This window comes from Pan paniscus, chromosome 7, assembly GCF_029289425.2.
Source record: "Pan paniscus chromosome 7, NHGRI_mPanPan1-v2.0_pri, whole genome shotgun sequence".
In the NCBI taxonomy this organism is placed as follows: domain Eukaryota; kingdom Metazoa; phylum Chordata; class Mammalia; order Primates; family Hominidae; genus Pan; species Pan paniscus.
The window spans coordinates 47783189-47798210 of NC_073256.2; the positions used below are offsets into that span (position 1 = coordinate 47783189).

Genomic DNA, 15022 nt, shown 5'->3' on the forward strand with positions numbered 1-15022 from the left:
TGTTATGATACCACTTTTGTGGTTGAATGGGTTTCTCATGTCACATTTCCTCAAGGAATACTGCTCCCTCCATCTTTAAAACAGAAATCTAGATTCTTATACAGCATCTGATTTATATTAGTAACAATTTCTATCCTAGAGATTGAGACAAAGAGCGCTAAAAAAGTACTATCAAAAAAACTAAGCAAAATAAGCCAAAAAAAAAAATACAATAGTAGGACCTGGTAGTTGCCTAAACTGTGTTCATAATTAGATATTTTATTTAATATATTATACGCAATCTGACCACTTTATGCTGAGTCCAGAATTCTAGGGAAATTCAAAACACGTAATTCCTATTATCCATAACTAACTTAATCTAGAGCTGGCAACTAACCATATACACAAACCCTGAGTCCACATATCAAATGTTAGTATCCAGGTAGTATTTCAAGCACAGAGCTAAAGAAAGACTCTTTTCTTGTATTTTCTAAAAAGTTTATTCCTTCTTATTGCTGCACCAAAAGTAGTAATAGCATAAGCAAAATAATATTTATATTCAATGATAATGCTAAAATATCAAATTCTATAGTAGCAGTCTATTGGCTACCAGTTTATTTTGGCAACCAGCTAGACTCTGCTGGTAAAACTTTGCAAAATTTGTATTTGCTGCAATTTGACTATCTGCTTCCATTAATTATGCAATGATATGCATTCAACCACACATATTTTCTTATCTTTTTAGCTTTTAAGAGTCTCCCTGATTCATCTTCACAAGTAAATTCAAAAGTAGTAAATGATCACAGTATTCTTTTTAAAGGGAGAGGTTGAGGAATCATATACAACTTCTGAGTACACAGAACCATGCTCTCCCCACTGTACTCTAACAAAATTAGCAGGACGGGCTCCCTGAGGAAGAGCCCCATTATGAAATTAAAACATACCACGTACTGTTCTCCAGAGGAGCAGACTCTATTTGAGGAGAAATATTAGCCCCACTCAAGTCATTTCACAGCAGAGAGAACAAACAGGTCTATTGTGGGTACCATAATTACATTTTGCATGACTTCCTTCAATTAAAATCGCTATTTAAATTAGCATCCATATAGCAGTAGAGAAATCTAAAAAGTCATTATCTAATATGACCTAATGATGCCTTCCACTAACAAGGAATTAGTCTGAAAATGACTTCATGTATGCCATAAGGCCCTCCCCTCAGTAGCATTATGCAATATAATTTGCAAGAGAAGTGTATGGACATGGGTCAAACTCACTTAATTCTGCACATACTTTAAGGGCTCCAATCTGTACATCCACCAGGGTCAGAGTACACTGAAGCTCCAAAGAAGGGTTGGGTGTGCTTTGTTCATATTAGGTACTCATTAATTACCTAATGATACTGACTAAATTGATGTCTAGTAAAACTATCAGAAGGAACAAAAAGATTTTTAATGACCTTACTAAAAAAGATGATGTGATCAACATCTCAGGCTTCCCATTAGACTGGCAGCTGTAACCTTTACACTGTCTATTGTTCATTATGTTAAACATGACACATGGGGGATGGAGAGGGCAGCATCATATTTTCCTGTAAAACAAGAACAGTCTCTGCCTATTTGTGCCATCTGTGGCTACTTTCATCCATGTTAGAGGATCTTCCCCACATGTTCTAAAGAATAAGTCAACTCACAGAACACCACAAAAATCAGTGTTCAGGTTAATGAAGATCTTGACACCCAAACCTCCAAATGCTTTCAACCTCCAAACGTTCTGGTCTCAAAACCTTACACTTGGGGGTGGAGAGGACAAAAAAAGAATGAAAATTAGCCAGGCATGGTGGTACATGCCTGTAGTCCCAGCTACTCAGGAGGCTGAGATGGGAGGATCACTTGAGCCTGGGAGGTGGAGGCTGCAGTGAGCAGTGATCACACCACTACGCCACTACGCGCCAGCCTGGGCAACAGAATGAGACCCTGTCTCAAAACAAACATACAAAACAAAAGAGAAAAGAAAGACAGGATAAACTCTAGGCTGATGTCTTTAGCACTGTGTTAATGTGCATACCCGCCCCGCCCCCCAAACCACACACACACTTAATAGAAGACAGAGGGCTAAGGGAGAAAATGGACTCACACTTGACCAAGGAACTGAAAAGTGCAACTTACACGGAGGTGTTCTTTCCTGTCAGGTTTTGGTTCTGATGTTTAAAGCAGCACCTCTGAGGAGGTATAGCTCCCTGTTTCCGTCTCTAAAAGAGCTGGAAGTATACTACAACAATTTTCACGGCACACTTCCTTGAAATTCATCGAAAATAAGACAAGAGGGGAAAGCCTATGTTCTGATTTTGTTTAAAAGGACAAAAGAGAAACAGAAAACCTAACATTGCATGTTCTCACTTGTAAGTGGGAGTTAAACATTGGGTACACATGGACACAAAGATGGGAACAAGAGACACTGGGGACTTCAAGAGGGGGAAGGGAAGGAGGAGGAGGCAAGAGCTGAAGAACTCCCAGTGGGTACTATGTTCACTGTCTGGATGGCAGGATCAACAAAAGCCCAAACCTCAACATTACACAATATACCCTTGTTTTTTTTGTTTGTTTGCTTGTTTTGTTTTGAGACTGAGTCTTACTCTATCGCCCAAGTTGGAGTGCAGTGGCACGATCTTGGCTAACTGCAACCTCCACCTTCCAGGTTCGAGCAATTCTCGTGCCTCAGCCTCTTGAGTAGCTGGCATTACAGGTGCCCGCCACCATGCCTGGCTAATTTTTGTATTTTTAGTAGAGACGGGGTTTCACCATGTGGGCCAGGCTGGTTTCGAACTCCTGACCTCAAGTGATCTGCGTGCCTTGACCTCCCAAACTGCTGGGATTACAGGCATGAGCCACTGCGCCTGGCCGCAATACACCCTTGTAACAAACCTGTATGTGTACCCCTGGAATCTAAAAGAAAAAAAAAAGAAACACAAAAGAGGAAAAAAAAAAGAAAGAACAGGAAATTTGATAAAATACCAAGTTTGAGCTTTCTCCCCCAAGCTAAGTGGGTGATATTATTTTCAGCTCCTTTTAACATTTTTTTTTTTTGGTCTTTAAAAATCATGCATTATATTTTATAAGAATAGTGAAACTTTTTCGAATCACCCTTCTGGCCTTTCACTAGAAAAAGGCATTCATGTACACATAATACTGGGCAAACAACTTACAGATATGCTTAAAAAAAGCAGCAGTCATTGTGCACTTCATCACCATGCACCCGCAGCAGGGAAAAAAAAAAAAAAAAGCCTCTTTCACGTAAGAATGTCCTCCATAAAGTGAAAGTGTAAAGAAATACAAGGGAAAGAAGAAGATCAAATTCAAGAAAGTGGTTAACTGTGGTGGAGAGGGAAAGGGTTCCTATGTGAACAGAAAGCAGTTCACATAGGTTTAAACTGCATTGGAAAGGATTTGTTAAACTGATAGGTACATAAAAGTGTTTCATTCTTTAGAACTTTTTGTATATTATGTTTTTTAATTTTGCTCAGATTTTTCAAAACCTTGTTTTAAAATAAGAAAGTACTGCTCAATAGAGAAGTATACCAGAATCTAGTTTACCAGAACCCGGGGTTCTAAATCAGTAGCCAAGGGCTGAACCTGGCCAGGAGTGTTTGGCTTGGACAGCACTATGTTTGGTTTTGCTTTTTCATTGTAATCTGAATGCCTTGAGGCAGGATATGCACTCTTTAATTAGCCAGAGTTACCTCCATTTTCTTTACAGTAGATGAGAGTTTTTAAAAACTGGAACGCTCATGCATTGCTGGTGGGAATGTAAAACGGTGCAGCAGCTTTGGAAACCAGTTTGGCAATTCCTCAAAATGTTCAGAATACAGTTATCATATGACCCAGAAGCGTTCCATAACTAAAAATGAATCTAAGAGAAATGAAAATGGACGTCCATACAAAGACTTGTACACAAGCTGCATTATCCACAAAGCCAAAAGAGTAGAAACAATCCAAATGCCCATCAACTGATGAATGGATAAACAAAATGTGATAAAACAGACTATTATTTCATCATAAAAAGGAATGAAGTATTGATAAATGCTACAAAGTGGATAAACCTCAAGAACCTGATGCTAAGAAGCCAATCACAGAAGACCACATCATGTATGATTTCATTTATAGCAAATGTCCAGAACAGGCAAATCTCACATCTACAGAGACAGAAAGTGGATTAATTAACATGGTGATAAAAATGACGTGCAAGCAGATAGTGGTGCAGGTTGCACAATTCAGTAAGTGTAATAAAAACCACTGAATGGTTCACTTTAAAGGGGTGGATTGTATTGTCTTACTATTATATCTCAATAAATCTTTTAAAAAATAAACCAGGGACATCTATTTGGTTCTTAGAAGCTTATAAACTGGATTAAACCCCTCAAATTGGGGTCTGAGGACTCTTGGGGGATTCCCCAGAGCTTTTCAGAGAGTCTGGAGGTTGGGATTGTTTTCATAACAATACTAAGGCATCTGCCTTCCTCACTGTGTTGACATTTGTGCCGGTGGGACCAACATGATGGAGGGGAAACTGCTGGTGCCCTGGGCACAAAGACATCACAGTGCAGCCGTCTCTGTGCTTTTCATCACCACGCACCCGCAGCAAGGGAGGAAAAAAAAAAAAAAAAAAAAAAAGCCTTTTCCACATAAGAATGTCCTCCATAAAGCAGAAAGAATGATTATTCATTTTATTCAGTCTCGGCCCTTGAGTACACAGCTATTTAATATTATTGCAGTGAAATGCGAAGATTGAGACAAAATATATTTTTTAAAAAAGATATGAGATAAAAAAGAAAAAAAGTATGTTCGAGTTGTGGATTAAACTAGTCACTAGCTTAAACTTTCCACTTGAAACTGACAGTTCCTATGGGAAAATGCACTCCATTTTCCAAACTCACCTATGCCTCAACTTTTATAACACAAATGATTCATACAGTGGAGGCTCCCACTCTCCATGGGAAAATGCACCTTAATCCCTTTTAAGGCAACGTTTTAAGTATACCGATTAACTTTTTAGCCAGAGTTAGCAAGAAAGGCCTGTTTGGTGGGTAGAGGAGAGAAAGAAGCAAAAATAGAAGATAAAACTTAGCTTAAGAAACTATTTGTATCGTGCCACCACACTCCAGCCTGGGCAACAGAGGGAGACCCTATCTCAAAAACAAACAACAACAACAAAAAACCCCAAACAAACAAAAAAGAAACTACTTTCCCTACCATGGTGACAGGCATTAATGTTTTATTACAATCTCACCATGGCTTCCAAACAACAACAACGAAAATTTATTATAGGATAAAAGTTTAATAAGTTTTAAGATATAATTCAAATAAAATAAGGCCTACAGATTTAGTCATTTAAAGGGAAGCAATTTAGAAATATACTGCTGACAAAGATTTGGAAAATCCCAAGAACCGATCTAGAAAATTAATTGAGGGGAAGAAGATAATTCCAAGAAGATATTAATTGTTCTAGTAGTATAAGAAGTACAGCTCTGCATGAGCAAATAAGTGATAAAATGTATCCATGTGTATCCAGGATTATACACAGAAGAACTAGACTGATCTGGTGGATTCAAGTATTTCAGTCAGGAGAGTGCTCCAAGCAGTGGTGTGGAATAGGAAGAGTTCGTCATTTATCTTTTCCATATTTGACAAAAACGTCCTTTTGTTCTTATCCTATGTTCACAGCAATGTTTTGACCTGGTTTTCCAATTAGTTGATACCAAGAAGGAGAAGAATGGATTGCTGAGATTAATATTTTATTCACTGTAAACATAAAATCAGAGGTCCTGCCTGTCTCCTTAAGAGATGGCATGTTAATCCCCAAGACTCCACTCAACATTAAGCAAACTGAGTAAAATAAAGTTTATGACCTTGCAAAGCTGAAATTTCTCTAGAACTAGGTGATTTCTTGGTAGACATCTATACTCAAGCATTGAATTGAATACATTTTGGCTTAAAAATGTAGTAACCGGTCGGGTGTGGTGGCTCACGCCTGTAATCTCAGCATTTTGGGAGGCAAAGGCAGGCGGATCACTTGAGGTCAGGAGATCGAGACCAGCCTGGCCAACATGGTGAAACCCCTTCTCTACTAAAAATACAAAAATTAGCTGGGAGTGATGGTGGATGTCTGCAATCCCAGCTACTCGGGAGGCTGAGTCAGGAGAATTGGTTGAATCTGGTGGGGCGGAGGTTGCAGTGAGCCAAGATCGCCACCATTTCACTTCAGCCTGGGCAACACAGCAAGACCCAGTCTCAAAAAAAAAAAAAAAAAAGGTAATAACTGGCCCAGTGTGGTGGCTCACACCTGTAATCTCAGCACTTTGGGAGGCCGACGCAGGCAGATCACTTGAGGTCAGGAGTTCGAGACCAGGCTGGCCAACATGGCAAAACTCTGTCTCTACTAAAATACAAAAATTAGCCGGGCATGGGGGTGCACACCTGTAATCCCAGCTACTTGGGAGGCTGAGGCATGAGAATTGCTTGAGCCCAGGAAGCGGAGGCTGGAGTGAGCCGAGACGGCACCCCTGCACTTCAGCCTGGGCGACAGAGTGAGACTCTGCCTCAAAAAAAAAAAAAAAAAAAAAGAAAAGAAAAAAAAGAAAAACTACTTCTCCTGATGTAGTCTCTTGCCATGCTAGCAACGTTCTGTTTCTTATCTGGGTGCCACTTATATTATAAGGAATGTATTCACTATGAAAATTCATCAAGCTATACATTTTGCTGTATGTGTCTCCACGTTAATAACAATAAACCTGCCCATGTACAGAACACTTTGCAAGATCTTTTAAAAGTCACTAATTTATTAGATCTTTGTGGGAAAAAACCTTTGTGAGACACGTAAGACAGGTTCAAAAAAATTAAAAATAACTCACTATGATAACATAATGAAGGATTCGATTTCAGATTTTCTCCAAATCCAGGGCTCTTTTCTTTTCTTTTTTTTTTTTTGAGACGGAGTCTCGCTCTGTCGCCCAGGCTGGAGTGCAGTGGTGTGATCTCAGCTCACTGCAACCTCTGCCTCCCAGGTTCACGCCATTCTCCTGCCTCAGCCTCCCAAGTAGCTGGGACTACAGGTGCCCGCCATCACGCCCGGCTAATTTTTTGTATTTTTAGTAGAGACGGGGTTTCACTGTGTTAGCCAGGATGGTCTCGATCTCCTGACCTCATGATCTGCCCACCTTGGCCTCCCAAAGTGCTGGGATTACAGGCGTCAGCCACTGCGCCCAGCCCAGTGCTCTTTTCAACTCAATTAAACTCAACTCAAAAGAATATCTGCAGAGTGCCAAATACAGCGCTGGTTCTAGAAGGATTTATGAATCCTACTTTGCACAAAGCCTCATGCCAAATGTCTTTCACCTGTCCTCTCCACTTTCAGGGCCAATACAAAAACATCTCTGATACAGCTGATCTCCAGAAAAGGTCAGCCTATCCCCACTCTGACCCATTCTCTACATTGCCAATCAACAACTTTTCCTAATCCACCTTGATCCTCAATCATAATACTCAAAAACTGTCAAAAACAAAATCTTCCTGATAAAAATACAGGCCAAACTTCCTCATCTGCTTTCCAGGTCTTCCGTAATCTTATCCCAGCTTATTTACAGTCCTCCATTTACTAAGAAAACCCAAAATAATCTTTTCCTGCCCCAAATTCATGTTCTTCCTTTTCCTTTTGTTCATACTACCATACATATCTAGAAATGATACTCAAATATTCATCCTCAGCCCTCGAGTCTCTTTCCCCCAAAGACATTAAAATCCACTATACAGCTGGAAGTTACAATCCAAAACAACCTATAATCATTAAATTAGGTAAGACAGATTATAACTGACAGGTATTTAGAGGAAAGAAATCACTGCGGGCTGCAGGCATACCTTCATGAAGATAGCACTTGAAATGGGCTCTGACAGCATTTGAACTGGCAGAAGTAAAAGCCACTCATGCTAAGGAACCGACTTACATCCTAGCTAATCCTCCAGCCAGCTGCACCTCCTTCAAGAAGACTTCTTCAATTGCTTCTCAACATAACACTCACTCTCTTCTGTGTGCTTCTAATACAATTACTACCTCTAATACTCATTCAGGCACACTGTCATCCCATATTATAGACTTCATCTCTTCAACTTGAGTACAGGCTCACAGAAGACAGCAATATGTCTCTACAGGGTAGGCATTCGATATCTATTCAATGCAACTTAATTCAGCAGCCACAGTTGCTTCCAGTTACTTAAACATCCATTGAGCACAGCACTGTTTCTTAACTCACCGGGCATCTCCTTTGGAAAGATTCGTATTTACAGGATTAAGAATAACCTTGTTTGCATCCACATCCACCACACATTTGGTATGCAAGTCAGTCTCTGTGGATAAAAAACAAGAAAAACAGTCATTTTAAAAAGTAATTTATTTCAGAAAAGGCAAAATTCAGAAAAGACAAAAATTCAATACTCTTTCATAATGCAAACACTCAATGAAGTAGGAATAAAAAAAACTTCCTCCACTTGATAAGGAGCACCAACAAAAACCCACAGCTAACATCACACTTAATGGTGAAGGACTGGGCAGCTTCCCACCCTACATCAGGAATGAGACAAGGATGTCTGCTATCCAATTTCTACTCGCCACTGTACTAGGAATTCTAGTCAGGGCAGTTAGGCAAGAAAAATAAACAACAGGCATCCAGATTGGAAAGGAAGAAGTAAATCCTAAGACAGAGAAAATCCTAAGGAAACCGCTAAAAATCTGAGAATAAACAAGTTATGCAGAATACAAGAATATATAAAAATCAGTTGTGTTTCTATATACCAGCAATGAAAAATCTGAAAGTGAAATTAAAAAAACAATTTCATTTATAATAGCATCAAAAATATCAAAATAGGAATAAATGTAAAAGAAATGCAAGACTTATACACTGAAAATTCCGAAACACCGTTGAAAGAAATTAAAGACGTGTGAGGGATATCCCAATTACTCTGATTTGATCATTACACATTGTATACATGTATCAAAATATCACATGGCCGGGTGCGGTGGCTCACGTCTGTAATCCCAGCACTTTGGGAGGTCGAGGTGGGTGGATTACTTGAGGTCAGGAGTTCAAGACCAGCCTGGCCAACATGAAACCCTGTCTCTACTAAAAATACAAAAATCAGCCAGACATGGTGGTGGGCACCTGTAATGCCAACTACTAGGGAGGCTGAGGCAGGAGAATCGCTTGAACCCAGGAGGCAGAGGTTGCAGTGAGCTGAGATCGTGCCACTGCACTCCACCCTGGGAGACAAGAGCAAAACTCTGTCTCAGGGGAAAAGAAGAAAAGAAAGAAAAACACAAAATAGGTACAACTGTGATATATCAGTTAAAAAAAAAAAAACTTTTTAAAGAAATTGAAGACTCAAACGGAAAGACACTGCATGTTCATGAATTGAAAGACAATACTGTTAAGATGACAATATTCCCCAATTGATCTACAAGATTCAAGGCAATCCTATTAAAATCTCAACTAGCTTTTTTATAAAAACCAACAAGGTCTGACAATCCATACAGAAATGCAAAAAATTCAGAATAGACAAAACAATCTTGAAAAAGAAAAAGAGGGCACTCACCCTCCAATTTCAAAACTTACTACAAAGCCACAGTAATCAAGACAGTGCAGTACTTACATAAGGAAAGACATATATAAATCGATGGAATAGAATTGAGTCCCCAAAAATATATACTGTCACATTTATGGTCCATTGATTTTGATAACGATGCCAAAACAACCCAATGGAGAAAGAATAGTCTTTTCAACAAATGGTGAGACACTGGATATCCATAGGCAAAAGAATGAAGTTGGATCCCTACCTCACATCACATTCAAAACTCCAAACAGATCAAAGGGCTAAATGTAAAAACTAAAACTATTAAGTTCTTAGAAGAATACAAAAGCGTATATCCACATGGCTTTGGATTAGGAAATGAACACCCAAAACACAGACAACAACAAGATAAACTGGACCTCATCAAAATTAAAAACTCTGGGGCTGGGCATGGTGGCTCATGCCCGTAATCCCAGAACTTTGGAAGGCTGAGATGGGGGGATCATTTAAGGCCAGGAGTTCAAGACCAGCCTGAGCAACATAGTGAGACCCCCCACGTCTAAAAAAAACAACAAAAAAGTAGCCAGGTATGGTGGTACATACCTATAGTTCCAACTACTGGGGAGGCTGAGGTGGGAGGATCCTTTGAGCCCAGGAGTTAAGGGTTACAGTGAGCTATGAGTGTGCCACTGCACTACAGCCTGGGCAAAAGAGATCTGTCTCTAAAAACAAAAATTTTTTTTAATTAAAAATTTGTGTGCTTCAAAGCACACCATCGACAGTGAAAAAGGGAATGAAAAAGTATTTGCAAATCATGTATCTAATAAGGAACTTGCATCACAATATATAAAGAACCCTTACAACTCAATAATAAAAAGACAAATAGGCCAGGTGCAATGGCTCACGCCTGTAATCCCAACACTTTGAGAGGCCAAATTGGGAGGACTGCTTGAGCACAGGAGTTTGAGACCAGCCTGGGCAACATAGAGACTCTGTCTCTACAAAAAAAAAAAAAGTTTTTAAAAATAGCCAGGCATGGTGGTGGGAGCCTATGGTCCCAGCTACTCAGAAGGTTGAGATAGGAGGATGGCTTGAGGCAGGGAGATCAAGGCTGCAGTGAGCTGTGATGGCAATACTGCACTCCAGCCTAGGTGTGAGAGTAAGACCCTGTCTCAAAAAAAAAAAAAAAAAAAAAAAGACAAATAATCAAATTTTTAAATAGGCAAAGGATCTGAATATACGTCTCTCCAAAACAGATATAAAAATGGCCAATAAGCACAAGAAAAGATGTTCCATGTCATTCAACATTGGAATGCAAATCAAAACCACAATGAAATACCATCTCGCATCCACTGGGATAACTATAATCAAAAAGACAGATCATCACAAGGGTTGGCAAGGGTGTGGAGTAATTAGAACCCTCATACATTACTGGTGAGAATGTAAAATGGTGCAGTCACTTCAGATAATAGTCCAGCAGCTCCTCAAAAAGTTAAACAGCGTTACCATCTGACCCAGCAATTCCACTCCTAGATACATACCCATGAGAACACAAAACTTGTACACAAATGTTCACAGTACCATTATTTGGATACTCATAACAGCCAAAAAGTGGACACAACCCAAATGTCCATCAACTGACCAATGGGTAAATGTGGTATATCCCTAGCGCAGAACACTACTGAGCAAAAAAAGGAATGAAGAACTGTATTAGGCCATTTTCACACTGCGATAAAGATATACCCAAGACTGGGCAATTTACAAGAGAAAGATGTTTAATGGACTCACAGTTTCACGTGACTGGGGAGGCCTCACAATCATGGCAGAAGGCGAAAGGCACATCTCACATGGCAGCAGAGAAGAGAAGGAGAGTCAAGCGAATAGGGTTTCCCCTTATAAAACCAGCAGATCTCGTGAGACTTATTCACTACCATGAGAACAGTATGGAAGAAACTGACCCCATGATTCATTTGTCTCCCACTGGGTCCCTCCCACAACACGAGGGAATTATGGCAGCTACAATTTGAGTTGGGATTTGGGTGGGGACACAGCCAAACTATATCAAGAACTGATACAAGCTACACTGTGTATGAAGCTAATGCTAAGTGAAAAAAGCCAGTCATCAAAAACCATACATTGTATGATTCCACTTATTTGAAATATCCAGAATAGGGAAATTTGTAGAGACAAAATAAATTAGTGATGTCTAGGGCCAAGGAGTGACTGCTAACAGGTACAGTTTTCTTTCAGGGCTGATGAAAATGTTCTAAAATTGATTGTGCTGATGGCTGTACAACAGTGAGCAAACTAAAAACACTGAATTGGTTGAATTGTATGGGGCATGAATGATGTCTCAATACAGCTGTTTTAAAAAAGTAAAGACCATGGCTTGTTTATCCTCTCATATTCTTATATTCTTCTATTTTTCTGACCCAAAGTATGGAACTGTTTGTTTCCCGTATCTCCGCTACTAAAAGATAAGCTCTGCCGGGCACAGTGGTTCATGCCTGTAATCCCAGCACTTTGGGAGGCCGGGAGGGGTGGATCACTTGAGATCAGGAGTTTGAGACCAGCCTGGCCAACATGGTGAAACCTCGTCTCTACTAAATATACAAAAAAATTAGCTAGGCGTGGTGGCATGTGCCTGTAGTCCCAGCTACTCGAGAGGCTGAGGCACGAGAATCACTTGAACCCAGGAGGCGGAGGTTGCAGTGAGCCAAGATCACGCCACTGCACTCCAGCCTGGGCGACAGAGCAAGACTCCGTCTTTAAAAAAAAAAAAGATAAGCTCTAAGGAAAGGAACAATACCATGTCAGAGTTATTCTGTACTTCCTAAAGAACCTTGGCCAAATGTCAATGTCATATTCATTATAACTTAAGAGTGTTTCCACTCTCAAGAAAGTTAATTGTTTTTTTCACTTTAACTCACATAATTAAGCCAAATGCAAAAAAGCAAAACAAAACAAAAACTTCCTTCCCTGTGCTGGCCAAAACTTAACTTTTCTCACATCAGTTATTTTACATTTATTCTCAAATACGTATTCAAAAAGTACTAAGTAGTTAGTGGTCTCTCTTTTAGCCAACACATTTTTCAAGCAAAGAGCAAAGAGAATCAAAAGGAAAACTTTAGAGCTATGTTTCACCTAAATGTGGAAACACAAACCCAAAAAAGGCAAATCTGTTCTACCATGGTCAACTAGCATTAAAGTCTATTTCTAATGTTTTGTCTTTAAATCTGCTCTAGACTATCACAGAAATGCTGCAAGAAAGTCTCAGCCACACTGCAACAAGTTTTCAAACATGCAATTTTACCTCTTCACTTCCTCAGGCCCAGAGGTCCATGAGAGTTTCTTAAAACCACTGCTTAATGGAATCTGACCATATTGTATCAGCTGGCTCCTTACAGTCAAATCTATATCATACACAAGCACATTATCAACTCTCCGGAAATCTACTGTGACTCACCACCCACCACAAAGTTGGTCATTAGTTTCTTGCAAGAACATTTCGTCTGCACAGAAGAACTGTAAGTGCAGTTCTCATACAGAATATATCTAGAATGCAGGCCTGAAAAAAATGGGTGGCTCATCAAACATTTCCCCCACAATAGTGCAGTTCCTTCATTTCAAATTATCTTCAATTAAGAAGGCAGCCAAATACTGTCCTTCAGTATTCACGTTTCTCTCCTATGCTCTTAACAGCTTCTCCCTCTGCCACCCCCTACACCATGCATATCATCAGATAAAACCAATAACTTGGAAGAATTAAATGGTATGATTAAGGGACCAATCCCTAGAAAATCCAAAATAGTACAAAAAAATCACCTAATAACTAATACATCTAACCTAAACTCATTTTGTCCTAGAGACGGCAACTTACAAATGTCCCTTACATCTAACACCCATCAAAGATGGCCTTTAATATGTAAACAACCGTCTTCACTATTTCAATCTTTTTTGTCAAATAAAATTCCCACCCCAACCCTGTCGATTGAAGGATAGTAAGAGAAGGCTTTTCAAAGGACTGTTGAGAATATGTATACGGGCAGAACATCTAGGACACATGCCCAATCAAATAAAGGCAGTGAGATCTGAAGCAAGCTTAAGGGTCAGATATATGAAAAGCATTTTAAAATGAAACACATTTCGATATAAAATGCTATAGCTAGTGTACCATCAAATGTTACTAGTTGAATTAAATTGTGTTGCTACAAGATTCTAAATATGACACACTCGCCACTGAAAACTTCTTGCTGTATACAGCACTTAGAAAGCAAAGCAGTGGCGTAGACAACATGGTGAAATCCCATCTCTACAAAAAATACAAAAATTAGCCAGGCGTGGAGGTGGGAGCCTGTAATCCCAGCTACTCAGGAAGCCAAGGCGGAAGAATCACTTGAACCCGGGAGGCAGAGGTTGCAGTGAGCCGAGATCACACCTCTGCACTCCAGCCTGGGCAACAGGGGGAGACCCTGTCTGGAAGAAAAAAAAGGCAAAACAATGATTAAATAGCAGTTACAAATTTAAGCCTTAAATTTAGCCTGGAAAAACAAACAAAAAACATCTACCAAAAATCCAAAAGATCAACACCTTTCTCTTGGCTTAAAATACTAAATTAAAAAGAGCCTAGCTGCTATGCACTGCCTTTGTAAAAACAGCACTAAAGTGTACCCATGTTCACAGCAGCAGCTAAAATGCAGAGGCAACCCAAGCACCCATTGACGAATGAAGAAACAAAATGTATATACATACACTGGAAAAGTATTCAGCCTTAAAAAGGAAGGAAATTCTGACGCACCATATCATGAACCTTGAAGAAATCATGCTAAGTGAAATAAGCAAGTCACAAAAGGACTATGATTCCACTTATATGAGGTACCTAGGGTAGTCAAATTCACAGAGACACAATGTAGAATAGGGTTTATGAGGGGTTGGGGGAAAATGAGAAAGGGGAGTTGTTATTTAATGGAGATGGAGTTTCGGTTTTGCAAGATGAAAAACATTCTGTGAATAGATGGTGGTGATGGTGATATAACAATGTGAAATGTACTCAATGCTACTGAACTGTGCACTTCAAAGGCTAAAATGGTAAATATATTGTATTTCACAATTTAAAATATAGCACTCAATACTACTATAAGTAACACATGGACAACAGTTTATTCATAGTGAAGCCTAAAATAACAAGATAATTTAATTAGTACTATGTATAAGAAGCAATTAAAAACCAGAGTGATCTTAAAGTAGTACTGTAAGTTTATTTCATGAGTAATCAAGCTTTACAGTACTCAGAACCACAAATGCTTTGACATACCCATGGGCCAGGAAAGGAAAGAAAGGAAAAAAAAGGAAAAAGGAAAAAGGGAAGGGGGAAGCAGGAAGGAAGGGGAGGAAAGAAAAAAAGGAAGAAATTAATTTATTCCACCAACATT

General features: G+C 39.4%; 1 protein-coding gene across 5 annotated transcripts in view; it reads right to left on the reverse strand.

Annotated features, from left to right (window-relative positions):
• The window catches only part of KIF13B (kinesin family member 13B), a 194405-nt gene that overhangs the window by 168398 nt on the left and 10985 nt on the right, over positions 1-15022 (reverse strand). For all 5 annotated transcript variants that reach the window (XM_063606685.1, XM_034965908.3, XM_034965909.3 and 2 more), the window contains exon 2: positions 8279-8372. In XM_063606685.1, the coding sequence (XP_063462755.1) occupies positions 8279-8372 (94 nt within the window). The remainder of the gene's footprint in view (positions 1-8278; positions 8373-15022) is intronic.